Below are 12,929 nucleotides of genomic sequence, written 5' to 3' on the forward strand. Positions count from 1 at the left end.
GTGCCACCGGCGCAGGGTGGGGATGGCACTGGGACAGCGCCGGGGACAGCCCGGGCCGCCCTGGGGACAGAGCCCGGCCCCGCGGTGGGACAGCGGCTGCTCCCGGGCTGTCCCTGCGCCGCGGGCTCCATGGAGACTGCCAAGGTCACCCAGCGTCCTTGGGCACCTCCACCTGCAGCACGGTGGGAATGTGTCTGTGATGGCTGCTCCACAGCCTGCATCCCACCCTGGGCATTCTGCATCCTGCACCGGGCACCCTGCCCTGGGCATCCCAAACCCTGTGCTCGGCATCCTGCCCTGGGCATTCTGCATCCTGCACCGGGCACCCTGCCCTGGCCATCCCACACCCTGCACCAGGCATCCCACCCCGGGTATTCTGCATCCTGCCCTGGCCATCCTGCCCTGGCCATCCCACATCCTCTACCAGGCATCCCACCTCGGGCATCCCACATCCTGTACCGGGCATCCCACATCCTCTGCCAGGCATCCCACATCCCAAATCTCACATCCCATATCCCAAATGTCGCATCCCATATCCCAAATTTCATTTCCAACATCCCAAATCTCACATCCGACATCCCAAATCTCACATCTCATATCCCAAATCCTGCATCCCACCTCAGGGTCCCCCATCAGACTTCCCTTACCCCACACCCCACACCAGCGCGGGACTCTGGGGCGGTGCTGGGGGCTCCCAGGGTCCCCATTGCAGCGCCCCCAGGGCCACATGGGACCCCCTCATGTCCCCCCTGCCCCCCGGGCCGTGTGTGTGGGGCTGGGCTGGGGGGCTGGGGCCGGAACGGGGCGCCCTCTCCCCCAGCAGCGGCTCCGGGCCGGGCTCGGGCTGGGAACAAGGGAACAAGGGAACAAGGGAACAAGGGAAGAAGGGAACAAGCCCCGCTCTGTGCAGCTCTCACAGGCACGGAGGGGCTGCACCTGCTTTGCATTCCCCGCGCTTCCGCCGCTGGGTGCGTTTCCAAGGGGACCGGCCCGGGGCTGCCGGACGGACAGAGGGACACGGCCCTGGCGGCTGGGAAGGGCTGGGAAAGGCTGGGAAAGGCTGGGGAATCCCAGTGCCAGGGCCTGGCCGGGCAGCAAGAGGCCGAGGGAAGATGGATGGGATTTGGGGATGGGGATGGTGCTGGGATGAAAGGAGCTGGATCCAGGCATGGGGATGGGAATGATTCTGGGATGGAGGCTGGGATGGAGGCTGGGCAGGGCAGCAGCCCTGGAACCTTCCGGCCCATGGAAGTTTCCAGCCCCCACAGTAACCCCTGGGGGCAGGAAGCTCGTGGGGCTGGCAGGGTCACCCCAGGATCCCCGTTCCAGGCCTGGAGCCACCCGGGGTCACATCTGGGGCACCTCCATGGCCGGAGGCTCCCATGGCTCTGGATCAGCCAGGGTGTGCAGGAGGGTGTGACCCCACGTGGGGCAGAGCTCAGGGGGCAGTGGGTGCTGTGTGCCTGCCCAGGGGGCACAGGGGGCACTGGGCGCTGTGTGCCTGCCCAGGGGGCACAGGGGGGCACTGGGTGCTGTGTGCCTGCCCAGGGTGCTGTACAGAGCAGGAACATCCAGCTGGGACCATTCCAGAGCCTCCCTGTTCCCACAGCCCCGGGGCAAAGCAGGGCTGAGCCTTTCCAGCCCTGTGCCCAAAGCTGGAGCAGCCCAGCCCAGCCCAGCCCGGGGTCAGAGCCAGATCCCCCCAAATTCCTACAAACCTGCCCTGGGCCGGCCTTCCTCAGCAGCACAGGGTGGGGAGAGGGATGGCAGGACAGACAGACAGACGGACAGACGGACAGACGGACGGACAGCCATGGCTCTTCAGGAGAAGAGAAGGAGAAATCCAGCACCAACTCCCTCACTCGGGAAGAACCAGCTGCTGCTGCCAAGCCTGGGTTTTCCTGGGGGAATTACTCAGAATATTAAAGATGATTTTAAAGACAGAATTGCAGCCACCATTTGGGGCCCTTCCAGAGCAAATCCCTGAGCCCTGTCCATCCTGCAGGGGTCTGGGCAGGGATCTGGGCCGGGGTCTCATCCCAATCCCCCTCCCTGCCCATTTCAGCACTGGGGGTGGCTCCTGCCCTGCCTCGGGATCCCCAAAACCCCAGGGGAGGGGCTTTGCTCCCCAGTCCTGCTCCTGCCAGAGCTCGGCTCAGTCCCACCTTGGGCAGCCTCAGCTCCATCCCTCAGCCCATCCCAGCCCATCCCAGCTGGCATCTCCCCATGTCCCAGGGCACCTCCCTCCTCCCTCGGGGCACCACTGGCTGCAGGTGCCAGCCTGGAGTGTGATCCAGGATCCCGTGGGGATGGACAGACAGACAGACAGACCAAGGCCTGAGGGAGGCCTGGGCTGGGCTGGGATCCCCACCTGCCCAGCTCCCTGCCCCAGCTGAGCACCAGGAATTGCCCCGTTCCTGTGTCCAGTGGGGATCCCGGGGGCATCCAGAGCCATGGGATAACACTGTGGGGGATGATATTTCCCCCCAGCTTCTGTTCCTCCCTTCTCCTCTCCCTGGGCTGCCTTTCCCAGGCTCAAATCACCTTTTACCCGTATTTCTTTCATTACCAATATTGGAAAAGTGCAAAGAAAACGAAGAACTGGAACAAGGAGCCAGGACTGAGGTTGGCGTTTCCTGGGTGCTGAGCTGAGCCCGGCTCAGCCAGGCGGGGTTTGGGGACGGCTTTGTCCTTGATCGGGGCTGGCACCGCCCGGCCTGGCTCCGAGGTGACGATTCCCGATGCGACACCAATCCCTGGGGGAGCCGCTGCCGCTCCGACCCTCGGCCTCGCCCGAGCCAGCCCGCACCTGCCTGGGGCTTCCCGCAGGAACAGAGAGCCCTGCCCGACCAGGCACGGCCAGGCTGCTCCCACAGCTCCAACCCCTCCTGCAGGAACAGACACCCTCTGCCCGACCAGGCACGGCCAGGCTGCTCCCACACCGGCTGCTCCCACAGTTCCCAACCCCTTCCTGCAGGAACAGACACCCTCTGCCCGACCAGGCACGGCCAGGCTGCTCCCACACCGGCTGATCCCAAAGCTCCAACCCTTCCCGCAGGAACAGATCCCCCTCTGCCCGACCAGGCACGGCCAGGCTGCTCCCACACCGGCTGCTCCCACACCGGCTGCTCCCACAATCACCCTAATTCACAGTGCCCGGAGCCGGGATGTTTGGGATGGCAGGAGCAGTTTGGGGAAGGAGGCTGGAGGCACAGAAATCCATAGATCCACATCCTCCACCTGTCCTGTGGTGCTGGAGCTGGGATCTTCCCAAAAACCCTTCCTGAGCTGCCCATGGGCTGGGACATTGGGTCTGCAGGGGCAGGGCCCAGGCAGGGGCAGGGTCCCGGTGTGTGAGCCTCCTCCAGCTCTGCTGGACCTGCCCGAGGGGCAGAGCCCCTGCATCCTGCAATCCCTGCCGTTCCCGAGCCACATTCCCCGGGGCTGAGAGGGAAAAGGGGGGAGAGGTTTGATAATCACCTGTCACAGCTCTGAGCTGCAGGGAGCAAGGGGAACCCTGAGGAAAGCAAGGGTGAGCTTTGGGGAGAGGAGCTGGCAGGGAGCTGTACATCCAGGGATGGAGCAGTACATCCCAGGGATGGAGCTGTACATCCAGGGATGGAGCTGTGCATCCAGGGATGGAGCTGTACATCCCAGGGATGGAGCTGTACATCCCAGGGATGGAGCTGTACATCCAGGGATGGAGCTGTGCATCCCAGGATGGAGCTGTACATCCAGGGATGGAGCTGTGCATCCCAGGATGGAGCTGTGCATCCCAGGATGGAGCTGTGCATCCCAGGATGGAGCTGTACATCCCAGGGATGGAGCTGTACATCCCAGATGGAGCTGTGCATCCCAGGATGGAGCTGTGCATCCCAGGATGGAGCTGTACATCCAGGGATGGAGCTGTACATCCAGGGATGGAGCTGTACATCGCAGGATGGAGCTGTACATCCCAGAATGGAGCTGTGCATCCCAGGATGGAGCTGTGCATCCCAGGATGGAGCTGTACATCCAGGGATGGAGCTGTACATTGCAGGATGGAGCTGTACATCCCAGAATGGAGCTGTGCATCCCAGGATGGAGCTGTACATCCAGGGATGGAGCTGTGCATCCCAGGATGGAGCTGTGCATCCCAGGATGGAGCTGTGCATCCCAGGGATGGAGCAGTACATCCCAGGGATGGAGCTGTACATCCCAGGATGGAGCTGTGCATCCCAGGATGGAGCTGTGCATCCCAGGGATGGAGCAGTACATCCCAGGATGGAGCTGTACATCCCAGGATGGAGCTGTACATCCCAGGATGGAGCTGTGCATCCCAGGGATGGAGCTGTACATCCCAGGATGGAGCTGTGCATCCCAGGATGGAGCTGTACATCCCAGAATGGAGCTGTACATCCAGGGATGGAGCAGTACATCCCAGGGATGGAGCTGTGCATCCCAGAGTGGAGCTGTACATCCCAGGATGGAGCTGTGCATCCCAGAGTGGAGCTGTGCATCCCAGGATGGAGCTGTGCATCCCAGGATGGAGCTGTACATCCCAGGGATGGAGCTGTACATCCAAGGCCACATCCCAGCTGTGCCAGCTGCTGTGTCTGAGCAGGTGCAGCGTGCCCGGGTGACACATGAAGCTGTCCCCGAGCAGGATCAGCCACCCTGAGTGCCAGCACCGCTCCCACGCCTCCCTCCTCCCGCCTGGAGGAGCCGCTTTAGTTCTTGTGATTTTGCCAAGAGGGCACCAAAGGCCCTTCAGAGAGGTTTTCACCTCCGAGGCTTCGCTCTCATTAACGCGGCTGAGCCAGGGCGGCTCTCACACTGTCGGGAGGAGCAGTGGAGACAAAACTTCCCCCGGGATGAAGGGAAAGGCTCGGGACAGACTCAGCCTCATCCCGGGATGGAGGGAAAGGCTCGGGACAGACTCAGCCCATCCCGGGATGGAGGGCAGGGCTCGGGGAGGGCTGGGCTGAGCTCGGAGGGTGAACACGAGCCCGTCCCTCCCAGGGCTGTTCAACCTCCACAGGAAGGAGCCCCAAACCGGAGCAGCAGACAGAGCCGGACCTGCAGGGCACCGAGGGCACCCGGAGCATCCCCCGAGGGCAGTGCCCAGGGCACCACAGCATCCTGGGGAATTCAGGGAATGGATCCCGGGGGTCTGGAGGCTCCCCAGCAGCAGCTGGAGCACAGCCCAGCCGGGAGATGTCCCTCAGGTCCCTCTGGGCTCGTGCTGTGCCCGGAGGTGGCCCCAGCTCTCTGTGGGCTCGGTGACACGGAGCTGGCTGGGCATCCTTGGTCCTGGCACATGGGGACACCAGCTCCATCCCAGGGCTGGAATTCTGGGAACAAACCCGGAGGGCTGCTGGCTCTGATGGACACCAGGTTATTTACATCAGGCTGCAACTTAAAAAGACAGAAAATGAGAGATTTGGGGGGGAAAATTCCCAATAACCAGCCCTCAGTTTGTCCAGGTGCTGCTGGAAGGGTCCCTGGGGTTCCTGGGGAAGGGGCAATTCCCAGCACAGGCAGCTGGGGGGGAGCTGGTGCACACAAAGGGGGACAGTGAGTGGGCAGGGATGGCCCTGGCACGGCCCTGGCACTGCCCAGCCCTTGGCAGGTCACCCAGAGCCACCATCAGCCCTGTCTGGGGCTGCTGCTCGGGCTGGGATCGGGGGGATTATCCAGGTGGGCACCGGGGTCAGCCCTGCACTGGTTCCTGTCAAACCTGGAGTGAGAGAAGGAGCTGCCAGCCTCCAGTCCTCCCTGTGGAGGTTTCCTGTGCTAAAGGCACAGGGTTGGAACAGCAGCGAGGGGACAGCGTGCACTCTGCCACCTCAAACTCTCCACGAGCCCCAAGGTGCGTTTTGGCTTTAAATCGGCCTGAAAAGGACAAAAACGCAGCTTTCCAGGCAGCTGGGGTGGAGTTGGTACCCGAGGCAGGGCGGGGAGGTTGAGGGTGGTTTTGGGATGGACAAAGGCTGTGCCAGTGCCTGAGTGGTGCAGAGAACAATGCCGGATCAGGATCCCTCTCCCCTGCACACAGGATCCGATTACGGGATGAAGATCCAAACCCCTCCCAGCTGCGCGGGCAGGAGGGACCGGGAATGTTCTGGAGCAGGGAGAGGAGCTCACCCTGAGCAGGTAATTCCCTTTGTCTAAGGACATCTGGGACTGACGTGACCCCAAGGGAGGCTTTGGAGCAGACACTCAGCCAGCTCCGAGCCCTGTGAAGCCCCCTTCCAGTGCTGTACCTGCACCAGGAACTGAGAACAGCCACAAATTCACCCCTAATCCACTCCCTGCTCCAGCCCCAGCCCCAGCCTGTGCCAGCCCAGCTGTGGGGATCCAAACCCCCAGGATGGTTTGGGTGGGGTTGGAGGGACCTCAGAGCCCACCCAGTGCCAGCCCTGCCATGGCAGGGACACCTCCCAGTGCCCCAGGGTGTCCCAGTGTCCAGCCTGGCCTTGGGCACTGCCAGGGATCCAGGGCAGCCACTGCTGCTCTGGGAATCCCATCCCAGCCAGGAATTCCCAATTCCCAATCTCCCATCCATCCCTGCCCTCTGGCACTGGGAGCCATTCCCTGTGTCCTGTCCCTCCATCCTTGTCCCCAGTCCCTCTCCAGCTCTCCTGGAGCCCCTCCAGGCCCTGCCAGGGGCTCTGAGCTCTCCCTGGAGCTTCTCCTCTCCAGATGAACATTCCCAGCTCTCCCAGCCTGGCTCCAGCTCCCTGTGCTGCTGGCTCTGGGGCAGCTCTGCAGTGGGGTCTCACCTGAAGGGCACAATCCCCATTCCCTGCAGCCCAGGCTGGGATCAGCCCAGGCACAGGGGGTCTCTGGCCACTCCCTCAGCCACCAGCATTCCCAAACTGGACCCCAAAGCCCACCCAATGGGCCCCAAAGCCCATCCATTCTTCCCTCCCTCACCCAGCCCGGCCTCGGCAGCTGCTCTGACCATGAAGATTTGAAGTCTGTAAAAAGAAAACTTCCAAACCTGCCATTTATGATTTAGCAGTTTCTGTGCATCCTTCAGGAAAACGATCTTCAGGATGAGGAGGAGAAGTGACCATTGCTGGGACAAGGCTTGCTGGAACGCAAAGATCCAAGAGCTCCTTCCCTTTTCCTCCTGCCCCGAGCAGGAGCAGCTCCAAGCAGCCCAACAAGAGGGTGTCGAGCAGGAGAGCCCAGCCCTGGAGCCCCCCCAGCCTGTCCGAGGGGAATGTGCCTTTCATGGCGTGTCCCGAGCCCAGGACACAGCTCTGCACCCCGAGCACATCCCCAGTGTGGGAAGGGTCTGTTGTGCTCCCCTGTGGCTTCCATGCCTCCCCCACGCTCAGGGTTTGTGTTTGCTCCTCTGGAGCTCACACCCAGCCCAGTTCCCACACAGCAACAATTCCCAGCTCTTCCCACCACAGAGGCAAAGGAGACTCCACAAACTCCACAGGCTTTGTACAAAAACCGCTTTTTTTTCCTTTTATTTCACAAAATTGGGTGGCTGCTGCAGGAATCAAACCGGCCCTATACAGAGATCAGGTGAAAAAGTGGGCACAGGGATTATTTATACAGAAACAAAACAGAGTCCAGGACCCAGGTCCTCGGCAGGATCAGCACTAGGACAGTAAAAAATAGTCTCCACCTGGATCCTGGGAACTGCTCACGCTAAAAACAACCTGAGGTTACTCTAAACTGGACTAAGGGCTGCACCAGAAATCCCACGCTCACCCCAAAGAGCCTGGAGGGGAAGGAAGCCTTGGGAAGGGGAATGGGAAGGCCCCTGTGCTGGAAGACCTGGCAAAGCCTGAAGTTTTAAATGCTGGAAGCAGCTCTGGAGGTTCCAGAGGTTTTGGGAGCCTCTCTCCAGCCCAACCTGGACAAAAGCCACCTGAGGTCAAGGAGCAGCGTCCAGACCCTCAGCAGGAAAACCCCAAACACTCCTGGGCCGGGAGAGGGCAGAGAACCCGAACCACGGGCAGAAAAGGACTTTTTGCAGGAATTTTCCCCAAGTTGTGGCAGCCTGGAGGAGCAGCAGCAGCTCTGGAGGGCTCCCAGATGTGCCAGATGTGCTGCAGCTGCTCCCCTCCCACCCTGCAGCTGCCCTGGGGTGACAGGAGCTGTCCCAGCTGCTGCCCTGGCCGTCCAGAGGTAGTTCTGCCATTCCCATCCCAGCCATCCCAACCCAATCCCAAATTCTAGCACTTCTTCGCTACCTACTTTAATTTTTTTTTGTTTTGTTTTGTTTGTTTTCTTCATTTTAAAAAGTACAAAGTATATGCTCCAAAAAGAGGGACTAAAAACGGGGGGTTATTCCTCAGTTGGCTACTGCACCAAACTACTCAGGGAAGGTCCAACTACCACCTCCAAAGGCAAAGGGAAGGTACAAACTGGAGCAAGAGAACTCCTACCATTGAGTGGTTTTATTCTGATTGATTCACTCCTGGTTTCACTGCCATGGATCAATATTTCCTGTAATAAGTTAGAGGCTGCAGCCACCAGGAATCCCTGCAGGCTTGGCTGCTGGGCTGTGCCTCCCCTGCTCTGCCCCAAGCTCTGGTTTGGCCTCTCCTCTGGGTGCTTTGCTCTGCCCAGAGACCCCAGAACACCCAATCCCCCGGGGTGGGCACGTCCTAAAGCTCAGCTCCTGCCCTAAAACCTGGATTGTTCTGCCCCAAAGGAGGAGACCAAAGCACCAAGAGGAAGGAAACCAGCGTGGAGCTCTGCAAGGCCAGCAGCAAGGTGGAGGCGCTCCTGGCACCCGTACCTGCAGCTTTCCCTGGGGACACCGAGCCCTGGGGGCTGCAGGGGACAGGGGACACCAACCGTGCCACCAACCGTGCCAGCTGTGCCCGCGGCCGGGAGGGGAGGGGACGCCGCCCCGGGGACAGAAGGGAACTGAGGAATTCTCTTTTGGTCACCACTCTGCTGCTCGGGAAGCTCCTTCTCCTCCTCGGGGCTGCCTTAGGGGGCGGCTGAGGCCGGCGGGGCCCCGGCCGGGGGCGGCGTCACTCCTTCGGCGGGGGGCGGCGGCGCCGGGCCGGGGTCTGCGGGGCACAACGGGACAGTCAGGGACAGCAGGGGACACAACGGGACAGGGAGGGACAGCAGGGGCGCTGCGCCACCGGGCCGGGGTCTGCGGGGCACAACGGGACAGGGAGGGACAGCAGGGGACACAACGGGACAGGGAGGGACAGCAGGGGCGCTGCACCGGGCCGGGGTCTGCGGGGCACAACGGGACAGTCAGGGACGGGAGGGGACACAACGGGACAGGGAGGGACAGTCAGGGACAGGGAAGGACACAACAGGATGCTGGAAAAGCAGTGAGGGGGGACAGCAGGAGGGGCTGGACGCAGAGAAGGGATGTCACAGACATCTTTTATGAGAAATCCTTTCCTTAGGATTTTTCCTCCTGAGAAGCTGGGAAGCCTCAGGAACAAAATGCAAACATTGATTATCTGCTGCTGTGGAATGCAACAGGTGCATCTGTGATTGTGTGTGGTTGTTTCTAATTAATGGCCAATCACAGTCAGCTGGCTCAGACAGAGAGTCCGAGACAGAGCCTTTCTTATTCATTCCTTCCTATTCTATTCTTAGCCAGCCTTCTGATGAAATCCTTTCTTCTATTCTTTTAGTATAGTTTTAATGTAACAAATATCATAAAATAATAAATCAGCCTTCTGAAACATGGAGTCAGATCCTCATCTCTTCCCTCATCCTGGGACCCCTGTGAACACTGTCACAAAGGGACACAACACCCGTGTCTCCAGGCCACAGGACAGTCTGTCCGAGGGCAATTCCTGCAGCCAGGACCCAGGAATGGCTCCTGAAGCTCTGCTGCACCTTCAGTTTGCCTTTCCACCACCCAGCACCACACGGACTCGGTGAAAGAGCAAAAAACTCCCATATTTTTATGGACAAGATGCCAGGGATGCAGCTCAGCACTGGCAAACCCATGCCAAGCAACTTGCAGAGCTGGAATTGGCACCTCTCACCTGCCAGCTCTGTGTAGAGCCCAAACTACAGCTCTGCTCTGTTTAAAACAGATGGAACAATAGGTGTGGTACCAACAGAGGCTGCTCCTGCCTCTGAAGGATGGATGTAGGTTAAAGCAGAGCAATCCATGGATGCAGAGAGGAGGGAAGGAAGGAGGGTACAAAGGGCCAGCCTCGTGCCCAGAGAGGAGATGCTAATGGAACACGACTGACTTGTTTAGCAGGGGAGGAAAAAAGGAGAAATTAAGGGAAGGGAAGAGAGCAAACAGGAATACAACCTGACACAAGACATTCCCAGTGGTAAAGGCCCGGGGAAAAGCAGGGAACAGGAGGGCTGGGGAGCAGAGAACAGGAGCAGTGCCCGAGCAGAAATAGCACAGAGCTCTCCTGCTGGGGCTGGGAACGCCCTGAGTCACAGCTCACAGCAGCTCCTGCTGCTCAAGCCAAAATCTAAAGGGCTTTTCCCAATTATTTTTTGGGAGAGGTGCTACAAGTGATGGCAGTTCCTGCTCGTCTGGTGAGAACCACACTGAGCATTTTGGGGTGAGGATTCCTGAGCAGCACTGAGCTGGGCCAGGCTGCAATTAATAATGGCAAATTTATTGAGGAATTCCTGATGGAGAATTCCCCAGTCATTCCTCCCTGTGCCAGCTTGTCTGCTGCCTTCTGGGCTTGGCCACACTCTCACACTCATTCAAGCAACTCCCACACTATGGCTCCTGATCCAGCTGCTTTTTTGGCTGCCATAAATCAGCTTCATTTGTGGAGGTACAGATTTTATACTGGGAATGTTCTTTACATGGTTTATCCTCTCCTTCCTCCTAATCATGATTTCCATGCTCCAGTTCCAGGGTGCCAAGTTTTCAGTATGGAATTATTGAACTGGATCCTACTGTGACCTCCACTACTTATAAATTACAGTTAATTCCTGACCCTCCACTTAGTCAGGAGAGGCTTTTGATCATCACCACCAAGCCTCTGTATGGTTATAAATAAAATAAGGGATGTTATAAATAAAATAAATGACAATGGGATGTGTTGGGATGCCCAGAGGGCTGAAGAGCACTTAAAGCTTCCAGCACATCCCTGGCAGCACTCTGGGGCTGGCAGTGTGCTTAGATCCTGATATTCCCACAGGGAGAAGGGGTTTGCAGGGCAGGGGAGCCCAGGATTGTTCCAGTGTGCTCAGATCCTGATATTCCTGCAGGGAGCAGGGGTTTGTAGGGCAGGGGAGCCCAGGATGGACCATCCCAGTGTGCTCAGATCCGGGTGTTCCTGCAGGAAGGAGGGGTTTGGAGGGCAGGGGAGCCCAGGACTATCAGGATTACCCTTTCAGTCTGCACTTACACATTCCACTGGGGGCTGTCAGAGGGTTTGGAAAGCAAGAGACCCCAGGATTACCAGGATTACCCTGTCAGTCTGCACTTACACATTCTGTTGGGGGCAGCCAGGGGGTTTAGGGGGCAGCCAGGGGGTCTGGGGGGCAGGGGAGCCCAGGATTATCTATCCCATCCCATCCCATCCCATCCCACCCCTGTCAGGCTACACTTACACATTCTGTTGGGGCAGCCAGGGAGTTCAGGGAACAGGGGAGCCCAGGACTATCAGGGTTACCCTTTCAGTCTGCACTTACACATCCCATTGGGGGCAGCCAGGGGGTTTGGGGGGCAGGGGACCCCAGGATTACGGGGATTACCCACCCCTTTGTAGGCTGCACTTACACATTCCGTGGGGGGCAGGGGACCCCAGGGTTACCCACACTTACACATTCCGTGGGGGGCAGGGGACCCCAGGGTTACCCACACTTACACATTCCGTGGGGGGCAGGGGACCCCAGGGTTACCCACACTTACACATTCCGTGGGGGGCAGGGGACCCCAGGGTTACCCACACTTACACATTCCGTGGGGGGCAGGGGACCCCAGGGTTACCCACACTTACACATTCCGTTGGGGGCGGCCAGCGGCACTCTGGGCCCCAGCAGGTTCCCGGCCATCGGGGCCATGCCGGGCGGGGCAGGGATCATGCGGCCCGGCAGGGGCTGGCCCGGCAGCAGGGAGCCGGGCAGCTGGCCTGCGGGGAGGAAGGGACACGGTGAGAGGCCGGGCAGGGACGGGCGGCAGCGCCGTGCCCCCAGCGTGGCACTGCCCGGGGGCACGGGCGGCTGCAGGGGTGCCCACAGCCCGGGGAACGGCAGGAGAGCCCAGGCATAGAGACACCAGCCATGGGGAGCACAGCCATGGAGACACCCCCCAACCATGGAGAGCCCAGCCATGGAGACACCCCCCAACCATGGAGAGCACAGCCATGGAGACACCCCCCAGCCATGGAGAGCCCAGCCATGGAGACACCCCCCAGCCATGGAGAGCCCAGCCATGGAGACACCCCCCAGCCATGGAGAGCCCAGCCATGGAGACACCCCCCAACCATGGAGAGCACAGCCATGGAGACACCCCCCAGCCATGGAGAGCACAGCCATGGAGACACCCCCCAGCCTATCCAAGGGGGAATTCCCTTCTCACCTCCAGCACACCCCAGGAAACACCTTCTCACTCCCCCCAGCACACCCCAGGAAATGCCTTCTCACCCCCAGCATACTCCCCAGCAAACACCTTCTGACACCCAGCACACCCCCAGGAAATGCATTCTCACCCCCCCTAGCACATATGCCAGGAAATGCCTTCTGACCCCCAGCACACCCCAGGAAATGCCTTCTGATCCCCCAGGAAATGCCTTTCTGACCCCCAGACACCCCCAGCAGGGCCAGGGGCACCTGGAAGCTCTCCACAAGGGACAAGTGGGACACAGCAAGTAAAACCCACTGCAGGCAGGATGGGCATCCATGGAATGCAGGTACTGGGAAGCAAACGGAGTCACAAGGCAGCAGAGGAAGAGCCTTGATGGAAAGGAGCAGCCATGGAGCCTCCTCGTGGATAGATTTCATGGGAGAAC

General features: G+C 60.0%; 1 protein-coding gene across 1 annotated transcript in view; it reads right to left on the minus strand.

Annotated features, from left to right (window-relative positions):
- Positions 1-7,456: 7,456 nt before the first annotated feature.
- SMARCC1 (SWI/SNF related, matrix associated, actin dependent regulator of chromatin subfamily c member 1) overlaps positions 7,457-12,929 on the minus strand; it is a 68,050-nt gene continuing 62,577 nt past the window's right edge. Inside the window, exons 27-28 of the mRNA XM_058809703.1 lie at positions 11,919-12,050; positions 7,457-9,029 (exon numbers count right to left, since the gene is read on the minus strand). Coding sequence (XP_058665686.1) covers positions 8,947-9,029; positions 11,919-12,050 — 215 coding nt within the window. The 3' untranslated portion in view covers positions 7,457-8,946. The remainder of the gene's footprint in view (positions 9,030-11,918; positions 12,051-12,929) is intronic.

Source organism: Ammospiza caudacuta, chromosome 1 (genome assembly GCF_027887145.1).
Source record: "Ammospiza caudacuta isolate bAmmCau1 chromosome 1, bAmmCau1.pri, whole genome shotgun sequence".
NCBI classification, from domain to species: Eukaryota; Metazoa; Chordata; class Aves; order Passeriformes; family Passerellidae; genus Ammospiza; species Ammospiza caudacuta.